Genomic DNA, 13,122 nt, shown 5'->3' with positions numbered 1-13,122 from the left:
TTAAAAAACTTTCCTATGTAAATATTTTATTAAAGTCAGGTTGGAGTGAGTCACTGTGAAACCTCAGACTCCCAACACACAAGACGAGACGACGAATGAAGCCTGGAAACATTTATTTTCCCCTCACACTCTCTTCTTCTTCCAAATTAACCCTAACCTAGAAAGAAGCACAAATTCTAGACCTCACGACTATGTAGGAAACTCGCTTATGAACTATTGTGCTTAACTCCAAAAACCTTCTACTTTAGGTTCAAATAAACATTTATTTCACAAAGAAATCCAGACAATTCAAAAATGATTTTATTTTACATAATTAAAAAAATATTGTTGCTTAGATGAAAATGCACCATCAGAAACCACATGTACAGAACATTTCTGCTAACACCTGACTTATAAGAGGGGCTGACAAGAACCATCTGCCCCTCTCCTCTGCAGGACCAAGCCATCGGCCTCAAAACGTACAGCTCACATGCGACGCCACAGCAAACCGACGTCTTCCTGTTCGGTCCCCCCCCTCGGTTAAATCACGTATTCAGTCCGAGTCTCCTTCCTCCATTCCTACCGCTCCCACCGCTCCGGCCAACTCCTCCTCACTGCCTCGCAGGCGATCCCCTGGACAGAAACGCACGACACAAAGCCTCATCACTCATGGCGTTTGCTGGCATAGCAGCAGAGTTCTTCTAATAATGCAGAACTAAATGTGTTTCGTGTGGAAAAAGTATTAGAATTTAAAACAGAAAAGAAATATTCTTTATATAATAATAGCATCACAATAACACAAGCACATAATAGCTCATAACGTGGTCTTCAATGTTCTTAAAACTTTTAAATGTAAGTTTTTACTAGTGTTACAACCGATACCGATACCAGTATTGGCCGGCGCCCCGATCCAGCACTAAGATGGTGGTATCGGTATCGGCGAGTACCAACAAATAGGCACCGATACCATTTTGATGTTTGTATGTCACTTGAACGCAGCCTTCTCTCTCCCGACTAGTATTATACATGTTATATAAGTTCATGAAAGTTGCACTATTTTGGTATTTGAGAGCCAAAACTCAGGGTTTAAAAGAGATTATTCAATTATTAATGTCATTTTACTGTCTTACTGTTGCACTACTATTATACATGTTATAATTTCACGAATGTTGCACTATTTTGGCCTTTGAGAGCCACAAGTTTATTCAACTATTGTCACCCATTCCAGGTAGGCAATTAAAAAGTTCTACTACCCTAAGTAGTATATAGTTCTTCATATATACACACAACCATCAATTTCAAACAGATGGTATCGGTATCGGCCAATGCTGCACAGCCAGGTATCGGTATCGAGGCCAAAAAAATGGCATTGGCGCAACACTAGTTATAACTGTTGCATTTAAAACAATGCAATAGTCCAATGGTTATCATATTTCCCTGACAGAATCCATCTATTTTTGGACCGCTCCTCGTCCACCAGCGTCGGAATCGGACATCTGAGCCTATCGGAGTCCTTCAAGCCGCCGTAGCGCCTGGGGGGTCCCAAAGCAATTAGCCTGATAATTCACAACCCTCTCTAACATTGTTATCCCTCAACCTGATGAGAATCCTGCAATAAAGCGTGCAAACAAGGCGGCTGATACTGACGGATGAGCTCGGCGATGGCCCTCTGCGTTCGCCTTTCCAGCTTTTCCAGTTTCTTCGCCACATCACGCTTTAGATCCCTGAATAAGAAAATAGAAAACACACCGAGTTCCTTCATAGCCTCTGGCAATATAAAGTTGCTTTATACATGTATAGAAAATGTTTAGTCATAAACGTCAAATGTTTTGTTGGGATTTTATGCGATACACCAACACAGTAATTCATATTCGGTGGAAGGAAGTGAATCTGAAAAGTGTGGCTTGCATTTTCATCCAGCCAACTCTTCTGCCTCTTAATAAATTCTGTTACAACACTTTCCCCGAGTAGTTACCAGCTAGGCATGTAGAGGACAAAGCAAACAAGAGAAAAGTGCTTTGGTCAGATGAGAGCAAAGCAGAAGTGGCTGTCCTACGTGCAAACCCCCCTTTGTGGTGGAAAAATAATCTTACACATTATCATGTCTTTTGCATGTCTGCAAAAAGAAGGCTCATCTTCTAGCAGAACAACAACCCTAAACGTTAAGCCAGAGCTGCAATGAAATGGTTTAGATTGAAGCATTTATGTTTGTCAGAATGGCCTAGTCAAAGTCCAAGCCTAAATGCAATTAAGAGTCTAAAATGGATGTTCACAGACTCTCTTCCCTACATGTGATTGAGCTCAACCTATGTTTGCAAAGAAAAATGGGCAAAATGTTCCGTTTCTACATGTGTAAAGCTGCTGGACGTAGCCCAGCGGGCCTGCAGGAGTGACTGCAGCAAAACGTGGTTCAGAAGAACTAAATACAAATGTATGGTTAACGTTTCGGATTTGTTTTTGTTATCGACCATTTTTAGAACCACATATAAATCTCCTTCCACTTCACGATCTCACTGAACTTTGTGTTGCTCTAGCACATAAAATTCCAGTAAAATACATTCAAGTTTTGACATTTTGAAAGGTTCAACAGCCCATGGATACCTTTGCGGGGCATTGTTCAACCTTTATTCAATGCTCTGAAACGGGCCTTACCAGTCTGGTTTTCTTGGAGCGAGATTGGCCAAATCCTAAAGACAGAAATCTGTTAATTTAAACACTTAAAATGTTTTAACACAGTAAAAAGGATTCAAATAAAAGTAAGTATTCACCACTTCTTCGATTATGGGCTCAGGATTAGCTGCCTCAAGCTGATCTTTTACTTTGTCTTCCACTGGAACCAAAAAAATAATAATATGATCAGCATCAACACTAGCCCACTTCTACCTCACCAAAAGCCGACTTTTAATCCACGTCTCACCTGAAGCCGGTTTGGCTTTGGGTACCTGCCTCTCTTTTAGCTCTTCATCCTCTGGAGTGTAATTCCTCAGTTTCAGCTCTCTGGGGAAAAACAAAAACACAAAACAAAACCTTTAGCCGACAGCGTCCACAGGCATGACCGTCCAGCAGGTGGCAGCGCAGGCAAATCAGAGCGCAGAGAGGGCCATCTGGAATCCCTGCACAGCTGCACAACTAATGGCTAAAAAAAAAAGGAGGCAGCAGGAGCATAATGTCCCCATTTACGCCGGCACGTACTTCTGATTAACATGTTCCACCTGCTCCTGGGCACGGGCTTTCGCGAGAGCCGGAGAACAGCTGAGGGATTCTTCCCTTTGATGCGGAGCGATGCCCGCCTTGAATGCTTGGGCGGGCTCTCTGCAGATCACGCCGAGGGTCTGGACGTCGGAGGCCGACCGCTGCCCCGTGTAGGCGCAGCCCGGCGGACGCGTCAGCTGTCCGGAGCGTCGCGTGGATTTCGCCATGGAGCTCGACGCGCTGCAGCCTCGACAGATTCATCATCAGCCCCGATGCCTTGTATGGGTACGGCCAGAGGAGCAGGTCGGGGGCAGAGGCTTTGACGGGAGGACTCTGTGTTTACGCCAACACGTCCTTCTTTAAACCCACAGCTCAGATGTTTACCAGGCCGATCCAGTGGTAGGGACTGTATAAAACTAAAATGTTTAAAAGCGACCAAAATATGACCAAGTAAAGCACACTTTAATAAAAAATGGCATCTTATACAATCAAGCATGATCAAACACTTGCCTTGCGTTAAACAGACTACAAGTAACATGTTAGCAGATAATAAAACAAAGAAGCATCTCTGTGCAGCTGAGCAGGGGTGGCAATCCCTGGCATGCACTGCAAAAACAGAACTAAAAATAAGTTAAATTTTCTTAAAATAAGTGTATTTGTCCTTGATTTGAGCAGGTAAATAAGACTATTTGCCAATGGAATAAGATTTTTCCTCTTAAAATAGGAACAATTCATCTCCATCATCTCAGGATGTCTATCTTATTTTAGGGGTAAATATACTCATTCCATTGGCAGATGATCTTATTTACTGGCTCAAATCGAGGACAAATAAACTAACTTTTAAGAACATTTTACTTGTTTTTGCATCCGTTTTTGCAGTGTGTAGCCACAGTTCAGACCTCTGAGGAAGACGCTAACAGGCTCTTCCAGCGTCAGAAGACCAGAAACACTCCAGGACCAGACGACGTCTCCCCCTCATGCCTGAGAGCCTGTGCTGACCGACTGGCCTCCATCTTTCCCTCAGATCTTCAACAAGTCTCTGGAGCTGTGTGAGGTTTCCTATCGCTTCAAGCCTTCTGCTTCATCCCAGGTCCCCCAAGAAAGGCACCGTCGTGGGATTAAATGAAAACGGCTCGCTCAAGCTAGTGGAGATGAAAACACCTCCTCACACCGCCTCCCATCACCATCCTCCAGCTGCTGTCAGCTTCTACACCGACGTCGTTCTGTCTGTTTTGTGCACATCCGTCGTCGGTCGTGTGGTTTTGTTTTTCCCACTGAACAGGGCAGGAACAAACAATTAGGTCTGCAGAGAAAATAATCAGGGTGACCTTCCGTCCGTCCAGGACTTGTACGGGTCTAGGGTCAGGAAAAAGGCTGCCCATCCCTCTGCAGACCCCACACATTCTGCCCAGAGCAATTCTACAGTGAGCAAAAACCAGCCGCCACAGAGACAGTGTCTTCCCCCAGGCTGCCAATCTGACACTTAACTGTGTCCGATTGCCCAGATTGATAGTCTTTACAAATACCGGTACATAAAAAAACTTTAATTTCCCCTTTCTTATTTGTTTATATTTTAAAAGTCGTCATTGAGAACAAAGCAGAAGCAAAGCTGTTCTGTTCACAAACGGGGCAAATAAAGATGATTCTGATGCCAAAGCTGAACGACAGTTTGTAGAAACGTGTAAGTGATGACTTCATGTCATTTTATAACTAGAAGTTTCAATCCTAATGACTAGAGGGATAAGCAGAGAACTGCAAAAACAGGCAGGCTTTCAGTGCCAAAATCACCTCTGCTGACTCCTTTCAGCTCACCTTATCTCTAAGGCTGAGCCTCGCCTCCCTAAAGATCAAGCTCATTTCAGCCGATTGTATCCAGAACCTTGATCTTTCAGTCATAATCCATATCTTATGACCTAAGGTGTACTTTGATAGCCTTACTTTTTGAACCAGCTCCATATTGAGATTTCTGTTTTTCCCCACATCCAGACTAGGAATTGGCTGATATGATATTCCTACGATATGAGAATCTGGGTAAAAAATTATATCATTTTAACATGGTATTAAGAGAAAAGTTTAAAGATTAAAAAATACAACATCATCCAGTTGCTTTTGGCATGACAAAAAGCAACAATTACATATTGTGACTACGGCCGAAACTAACCAAATTGGTTATTGCTGTTACATATGAAGTGACGTTGACATACAGTATTTGTCGTTTCTATTTTGAAATGACAGAATATTCACAAAATTCAGTGGCGTTAAAGTAAATATACAATTTATTCATTATTGTCGTCCTCATATCTAAAGAGAAACACCTACAACAACTTGACATTACCTGGTTAGTGAGGCTATCTGCTGGAGCAGGACCTGCAGTCAGCTGCTTAAAGGAGCATAGTGCACGATCCAGAGTTTTTGCACAAGTCTGCCCCCTCTGGTGACAAGTTAAAATGACACCAGTGTTGTGCACGTAAATGGGAGAAGAGGAAAAGCACCTGCCGCAGCGACTGCACAAGTCTTTTGTTTAGAGGCGTAATGTCTTCTGAGGTGAGAAAGCTATAAATATTGAAGTAAATCGATTTTCTCTTGCTAGTGCGTCGGTTACGGCAAAACTCAACAAACTAGCCAGGTGAACAATAGCGTACAGCGCATTACACCCAATGACGCCCAGAGGATTCGGCCCGATTCACTCTCTAATAAACTGAATAATCCAGCCAATAGAGGCAATTGCGGTAAATAAAGGAAACTAATTTTACACATCGGGCAAATGTAAAAGAATGTATGGGAAAGGAAATAAATACCATTTAACTTCAAAAGTTGCCCTATGCACCTTTAACGCATCTCTTGTAGATTATTAAGTGTGGCTGATGGGTGGTGCTAGTTTAGTTTACCCACCATGAGGCAACTTTCTTTCTCTGGAGGTAGAAAAAAAAAAGCGTAGTAGCTTACAATCAGCCAGTTGACTGGCAGTGTGGGGAAAGGCCAGCGTTACGTCATGTTCCAAACAACTGGAGAAAACTCGGGTTGCTTTCTATGGCATCTCATTAAAAAGGACATTAAACCAGAAGAACAGAATGATGGGAAATCTTAGCAGTTCTGAAACAGGCATATCCCAGCAAGCTGAAATTCTGCAAAACGGAAACTTGAAACTTTTAGTGCGACACAGAAGGTCCTCAACATTGTTAAGAATCCCCCTACTCGCGCCCATCAATATTTAAACTGAATTTTACACCATCGCCATGTCTAAATGTTTTTTTCCACGCCTAAAAATAAAGATGGACAACGGGTTAAAGAGGAAAGTTACGTTTCAACTGCCTCCATTAGCCGAACAAAGGGCAGGAAAAACAGTAGGTGTGTAAATCTTCTGCCCTCAAAGCTGTTCTTGGTATTAGTCGCCTCTAAATTCAATGCTTCCAAACGTGGAGGGGTGTGTTTACACATTTCCACTTCAAGCAGACAGTGGCATCAAAGTGAAACCGTGATAAATTCAGAGCAGCAGCTCTAGAGTGGCCCTCTCTAAATGTTTAGAGAGAACTCTTGGCGAGGAGGAGGGGCAGCTGGGCCGTTCAAATGTTTATACTGATATCAGGCTAGGAGCTACGCGCAACGCAGGAGGAGTAACTCTTACTTTTTACACGCCAGATTGCAAGCAAGGACATGAAACAGAAATATTTCAAGAGGCTTTCAAAGTTCTTTGAATCTCATTTGCCTATTCGAGGAACTTGGAATCTGCTCGCCCATCTGTGTCAGGAGGTTTTAGCCACACCTAACATGATGAAACAGGAAAAGCTGCAAGGCATAGTTGGTGCATCTTGTGGATTACACTTGGAACCAAATGTGAGAGAAGAAAGGGCTTGATGGGAGTGGAAGAAAATAATTTTTGTTTTGAACAGCCTGCTTTCGCAACTCGATCTCCTATGAAACTTTAATGCTGATCACAGGATACATTACACTGGCCACACACTGCGAGACCAGTGTTGCTGTTTGCAAAACACCGATCAGAAACCCCAGACTACACCTGACACGTTTTACATCCAAACTGTAAAGACGTTTGTTGAGCCCTGGAGCTATTTTGAGAGATCTGTCCTGTTAGACTGGAGGAAACGCAGCGGCACTCCCTCAGGTGCCTTAAGAGCAAAGTCATTAAATATAAACAATGGAAAAAAAAGAGGTCCTGTAGGACAGGAAAGATGGCTGCTCCCTCCTACCAACTGCTGACGCGAAGCCGAGCGAGCTGCAGGATCTTTGAGCGGCTAATAGCGCCGGGCTTGTGGTCCAGCCCAGCGTGAACGCCCCATTCTCACAGCCCGTGCGCTGGTGAGATCGTGAAGAGCAGATAAATGCCGTGATCGAGCACATCGAGATTGGTTTCAGTTCCGTTTGTGTGTAAACTGCAGCAAGGGCGAGCAAACCCCGAACAAAGCGTCAATATGCAAAAAAAAAAAACAAAAAAAAAAACATGAGCCTTTCTGCAGACGGTGAACCCCGAACAGTGAACCGACCTGTGCTTTTCTTCAGGGGTCTCCTCTAATGCCGCCTTTTTGCTCTCCGGTTCTTCGTCTTCCTGCTCCCGTCCCTGGAAACACGGCAAGGCACAGACGAGTTCAGCAAATCAGCGTTCTCACAGCAAAAATGGAAAAGAAGGAATGCTGAATTCAGCCATGAAGACGAGAAGAAATTTCTCAGGGGATTTTTTATTTTTTTCCCCCAAAGAGAATATGAATCAGCTCAATTTAGGTCTGGTACAGGAGACATGTAGGCCAGCATTTGCATAGATAAACACAAACGTGAGCGCTTGTCATGTTGTCCTGTGATTTGGGAATCAAATAACGAATTTGCATTTTGAACTTCATTGCTTATGGTGCTGCTGACCTATTTAGGAGTTCCTGTTTAAAAATGTGAGAATCTGACCCAATAAATCTGGATATTCGTGTAAATGTTTTCTGTACTAGAAAACAAAAATAGGGTCGCAACTAACCACATTTAAACAGGTAACAAGACCTTTAAAAAAATTGAAAAAAATTAAAAATATTGATCCAGATTGCTTAATTTGCACGAAAGGAAATCAAACCCCTCCCAGAATGCATTTTCCTGAAGAGGCTTCCTGTCCACCTGCTGGAACAATTCAGGGCAGCGACTTATTATTGAAGCGCGGCACAGAAGGACAACAACTGCAGACCGGAGGAATGTCAACAAACACTTATCAACAATTGCTACTCTGAGTGAATTTTGGCCAGAGCGGCGGGTTCCACGTTGACTAAAGTTTCCATTTAGCTAGAAAGCCCCGTTGCAGAGCGCAGAGACGGCCACAGCGGAGCGTAACACAGTAACGGTCAGACCCTTTAACACAGACTGTAACGTCCAGGTACTGAGAATCTAAAGTCCACCAGACATTGGCTTCACTTCTCTGAGGCTGACTGCTCACCTTCCCGCTGATGAAAAACTTTTGACAAAATGTGCCCTAGTCCTTAGAACAGGCAAAAAGCAAAAACATTATTGGATCAGACCTTGAAAACAAATCTGCGAGGAAAAGTCTTATTGGCGTGCCTCTAGAGGAAAACAGCTTGGATTCTGTCTGTTTGGTTTTAACTGCGATGTTTTTACCTATTTTGTACTACTTTGTAATACCGCAGACATAACTGGTGTTAGCTATTTACCAGGTAAATATGAAGGAAATTTGGCTGTAATGTAGAACTAACTAAGCCCAAACAGTCTTTGCTACAAACAGAGAAGACTTAAGAGTTGAAGTGCAAAGGAAAAAAGGTCAAGATAGGGCTGGACGATAATTCAATAACAATATATATTGATCTATAGACGTATATCGATGATAGAAATAAGGGGTCAATAAAAACTTTAATAGAAGACCAGTTTTCCTTCCTTTTGCATTCTAGCCTATCGTGTACTGTAGGTTACTATTACAGTCATTACATGCTCCCAACCAATCACAACGCAGACCCAGGAACCAAGCCCCGCCCCCTTCAAAGAGTTCAGAGAGAACATGTTATTTTTTCTTTTATAAAAACTTGCAGTTTTGGTAAAAAGTTGGTTGAATAAAGGGTTGAGTTTGAATTCAGCATAAAATGGTCAGGGCTGCACTTAAAATATATGTTTTGAATTTGTTGATAATTATTGATATTGATCAATACGATTTCTATTTTATCGATATGCTTTTTTTTTTTCTATATCGTCCAGCGCTAGGTCAAGACAACCACATAAAGGGAGCCAAGAACAAGCCTCATTGAGTAATTCTGCTACTGTCCATTTTCCTCTAATTAGAAACCACTGTACATACTACCAGAAATACACATAAACAGCTTATGACTAAAGCCATTTCTGCGTTTTAAATGCACAGCAGCCACATTGGATTTTGAGATAAGGTTGGTGACTCTTAGAATGACTTAGAAAATCCTTCCTGTTGATTTTCCAACAAGGAATTTGACTTCTTTTTCTTTTCAGTGTTTATTGTTAAGCAATAAACACAAAATGATTCAACTCCTGTTGTGGTACCGTTTTAAAATATCTTGATAACATAGTGGTATCTGGCACACTTAGTGAAAAGTTTAAATGAATCTATTGGCAAAATAATTGTGTATGTGAATAAAATTGTTTGAACCTGAGATACCCCCCCACCCTCCAAATTTTAAGTTGATTAAAGAGACATTTAGCTACATAAATTATCTGCCAGAATTCAGAAAATGTACATAACTGCAGCTATTTAGACCGCCATAATCAGCCACATTCCTCTCTGTCAAAGGGCTCAACACTAATGGAAAAACACAGATGAGCCCATATCTCTGCTGTGGGCCTGATGTTGTTGACTTACATGTTGTCCATTCCTGTTTTAATTAGTTTGTTTCTCTTTCTTCTTAAAAAAAAAACGTTTTGGTAATACTTTGTCTAACGCAGTGACTTTCATTGTGAACCCCACTGTTGGTCTGGAGCACAAAGCAGAGCTTTAGATTTTAGGCTAGAAGTGAATGAAAGTAAATGATTGCCAACGTTGTCGTTATTATTATTTAATAGTTTTGTGATTCAAAAGTTTGGAGACGCCAGCCTGTAGCCTTAAGGTGCCATCTAGCCTACAGCTCCAGGTAAAATGCTTCATCAAACACTAATTCCTTATCAACAGACTGCAACTATCTGACCTAAGGCTGTAACGTTTTTGATGAGTTTCAATCAAGGAAAAAAAATAATTTGTAATCATTTTGTTGCTCTGATCAGCTGTAAACAAAAAAAAATATTTTTGAATTTCTGAAATTTGTTTTGCCATGTTTGAAAACATGAAAAAAAAAGCTGAAGTATAGAAGTGGAGATTTGGTTAGATTTTTTTCAATGAATAAAGCAATAAAAAACAGGCATTGCCAATGGCTGGACGGACCGGTTAGACAGCAAGATGGGAAACAGATGGGGAAAAAATGACATGTTAGTCCTGCAAATCATTTTGGTGTTTTTGATATTTGGACAAGCTAGAGTCCCAGCTGCTCCCTTATTCAGGGGTCGCCACAGTAAGTCATTGCAACTTGCACACAGACTTGGCTGAGTTTTCACACCGAGGTTCAAACCTGGCTTCCCCTGCATTAAAAGCCATAGACTTAATAATCCACTACAACACGGAGGAATTTCCATAAACATTCTACATGTGTTCAAGTGTAAAACGATGCTGCATGCGTTAGATAGACTGTGCACATCAAAACGACAGGGCAGTAGTGGGTATTTTTGGCACAAATATAATATTTGTATTGTTAAAACTGTAATTTTAACAGTTTTTTTGTCAGTGTTGTGTCGCTACAACTTTAAGATATCCAAAAAAAAAAAGAACACTAGAATGAAAACACAACAAAGGTCCTTGTGATTGTGAAGTAGAAGGAAGGTTTTTAAAACTTATTACAAATAAACACTCTCCTCTTCCCTGTTGCAAATTCCCGAGAGCAGCAGATGCTGCGACCACCATGCGTCGCCATGGGGATAGTGTGTTGATGTACAATGGTTAGATATCACCTTTCATGACTCGTGGCAAACTGCAAACAGAACCTCTATTAGCTGGGAAGTCAAACTCCAGGCCAATTTTAGATGTGCCTCTGGTGGGGTTGTCAAAAGTACTGATGGTCTGACAGGTATCGATACTCAAACGCTGTATCCAGATACAATACTAATTTGGCATGGTATTGATACTAAATATTTTTCAATATGAGGCAAACGAAGAAGGAAAACCAAAAGATCTTGACAAGCCAATGACAAGCAAACAGCACTTTAAAGTAGTGACAACAAAGTCAAGCTGCACTACAAACATGGCCAAACACCGACACCCTGACCTTCATAGTGAATTCCCACAGGTTAATAAATTAAAGTTCCCGTTCATAATTGAATACATTAAACGTATTACAGATGTTAGTGCAACCGGTGGCCTGCGTTAATGTTATGCGACTAGCTGTGGCCAGCATGCTACAAGGCATGTGTTATATTCGAGTTACTTATTTAGCATTTATTTGCACACCCATTTAACTAGCATCTGTGATTCTGTTAAGAAAGCATGATCCATGCTGAGATTAAAAAAGGAAAGTTTGTCATGTAAATAAAATATTTTTTATGGCATTCATTTTTTTGTCATTTTGTTTCTCCCCCCGTGTTATTGAAAATGGTATAGAGTATCAAATATATTCCTGGGTGTTGATATAGAGTATTAAATTCTAGCATCGTGACAACTTTAGTCTCTGATCCAACACACCAAATAAACTAGCATAATTACCTTGGCAGCATGCATTCTAGTTCTACAAAGGTCTGAAAATTACCGGCATCTCATCACTTGATTCAGATGCGCTGAAACGGGGCACCAGTCTAAAAGTTGCAGGACACTTGTCGCAGAGGACTGGAATTTAACAGCGTTCTTCTTCTTTTCACTCTTCCACAGTTGCCAGCTGTAAACACTGCACGGCCAATAGGTGCCCTGTCTACTGATTCTCCCACTTAAGCTGTAGATCTCTGGAGTCACCATGGTCCCATTGGCTGCTTCTCTGATAAATCCTCTCCTTAGTTTAGGTAACTGGCCGTGACATCATGGGTTTGCAGAAATGGCATACCACATTTTTTTATTTATTTTTTTAGTTATGCATTGAACTTTGTGAGATGCTTGAAAGCTTGGATTGTTATTATTGTATAACACTGTTTTTAAACCTCTCCACAACTTTTTTTTCTTTACTTGCCCCAGTGATCCTCAGCCTTCAAGATGATGTTTGCTTACTAATGTTGTCCAAGAAACCTCTGGCCTTCACGGAATAGCTGCATTTATACTGAGATTAAATTAAGATATGTAGGAAGTTAGTGTGGAAATATACAGCGACTAATTCAATCAACTAATCAATTGGAGCTTAATTTGATTTTTCAATCAATGTCTTGGCCGAAAAGAAAAAATCTAATAGGAGTTATATATGCAACATAAACACACACATAAATATACATATATATATCTCCTATCGGACAAAGCAGATGGCTTAATCTTCAGTCTAGTAGTCGTCAAACAGACCCAATCTGATAGGAATAGGAAAATACACAACATTTAGCTTAGCAGATCAGTACTACAAGAAATATACCATACAATTATCACAACATTTCACTTGAATTAATATAATATCGAAACAGTAATATAAACACCCACTAAATGTACTTAATGAACAATTTTGCAGTCACTTTCCTCAATTCTTTTGCTAACGTTAGCTACAAGCTAAGCATGCTAACGTTGCCTAGCCAACAAACGACCGCTTTCCTAACTGTGTGGAAATTCCCAGAGATTACAGCCAGCTAGAAGAGGAGCTTACGTGAAGTTTTTTGTCTCTCAGCGCTTTCAGCCTCTCTTTTCTCTTCAGAGCCTGCTCCTGCAGCGACCCAACGTTCCTCTCCATGTTTATCTCCACACGCCGTTCGACCCCGTCTGAAATCCATTAACGAGCCTGCCTGTGT

General features: G+C 41.3%; 2 protein-coding genes across 2 annotated transcripts in view; one reads left to right on the top strand and one right to left on the bottom strand.

Moving 5' to 3' along the window:
* The window catches only part of si:ch211-257p13.3 (kinesin-like protein KIFC3), a 22,541-nt gene extending 17,829 nt beyond the window's left edge, over positions 1 to 4,712 (top strand). The window contains exon 21 of the transcript XR_004928418.1: positions 4,051 to 4,712. The gene's annotated coding sequence lies outside the window, so the exon portion shown is untranslated. The remainder of the gene's footprint in view (positions 1 to 4,050) is intronic.
* ccdc12 (coiled-coil domain containing 12) lies at positions 97 to 13,122 on the bottom strand. The gene is made up of 7 exons (XM_012862544.3): positions 12,981 to 13,122; positions 7,671 to 7,744; positions 2,897 to 2,976; positions 2,748 to 2,809; positions 2,632 to 2,666; positions 1,627 to 1,703; positions 97 to 612 (listed from the first exon to the last, which is right to left on the bottom strand). The coding sequence occupies exons 1-7, from the start codon at positions 13,062 to 13,064 to the stop codon at positions 533 to 535; spliced, it is 492 nt and encodes a 163-aa protein (XP_012717998.3). The 5' UTR covers positions 13,065 to 13,122; the 3' UTR covers positions 97 to 532.

Source organism: Fundulus heteroclitus, unplaced genomic scaffold, assembly GCF_011125445.2.
Source record: "Fundulus heteroclitus isolate FHET01 unplaced genomic scaffold, MU-UCD_Fhet_4.1 scaffold_140, whole genome shotgun sequence".
NCBI lineage: Eukaryota > Metazoa > Chordata > Actinopteri > Cyprinodontiformes > Fundulidae > Fundulus > Fundulus heteroclitus.
Note: the sequence above shows the minus strand (reverse complement) of the source record. Positions and strands in the feature narration are given on the sequence as shown.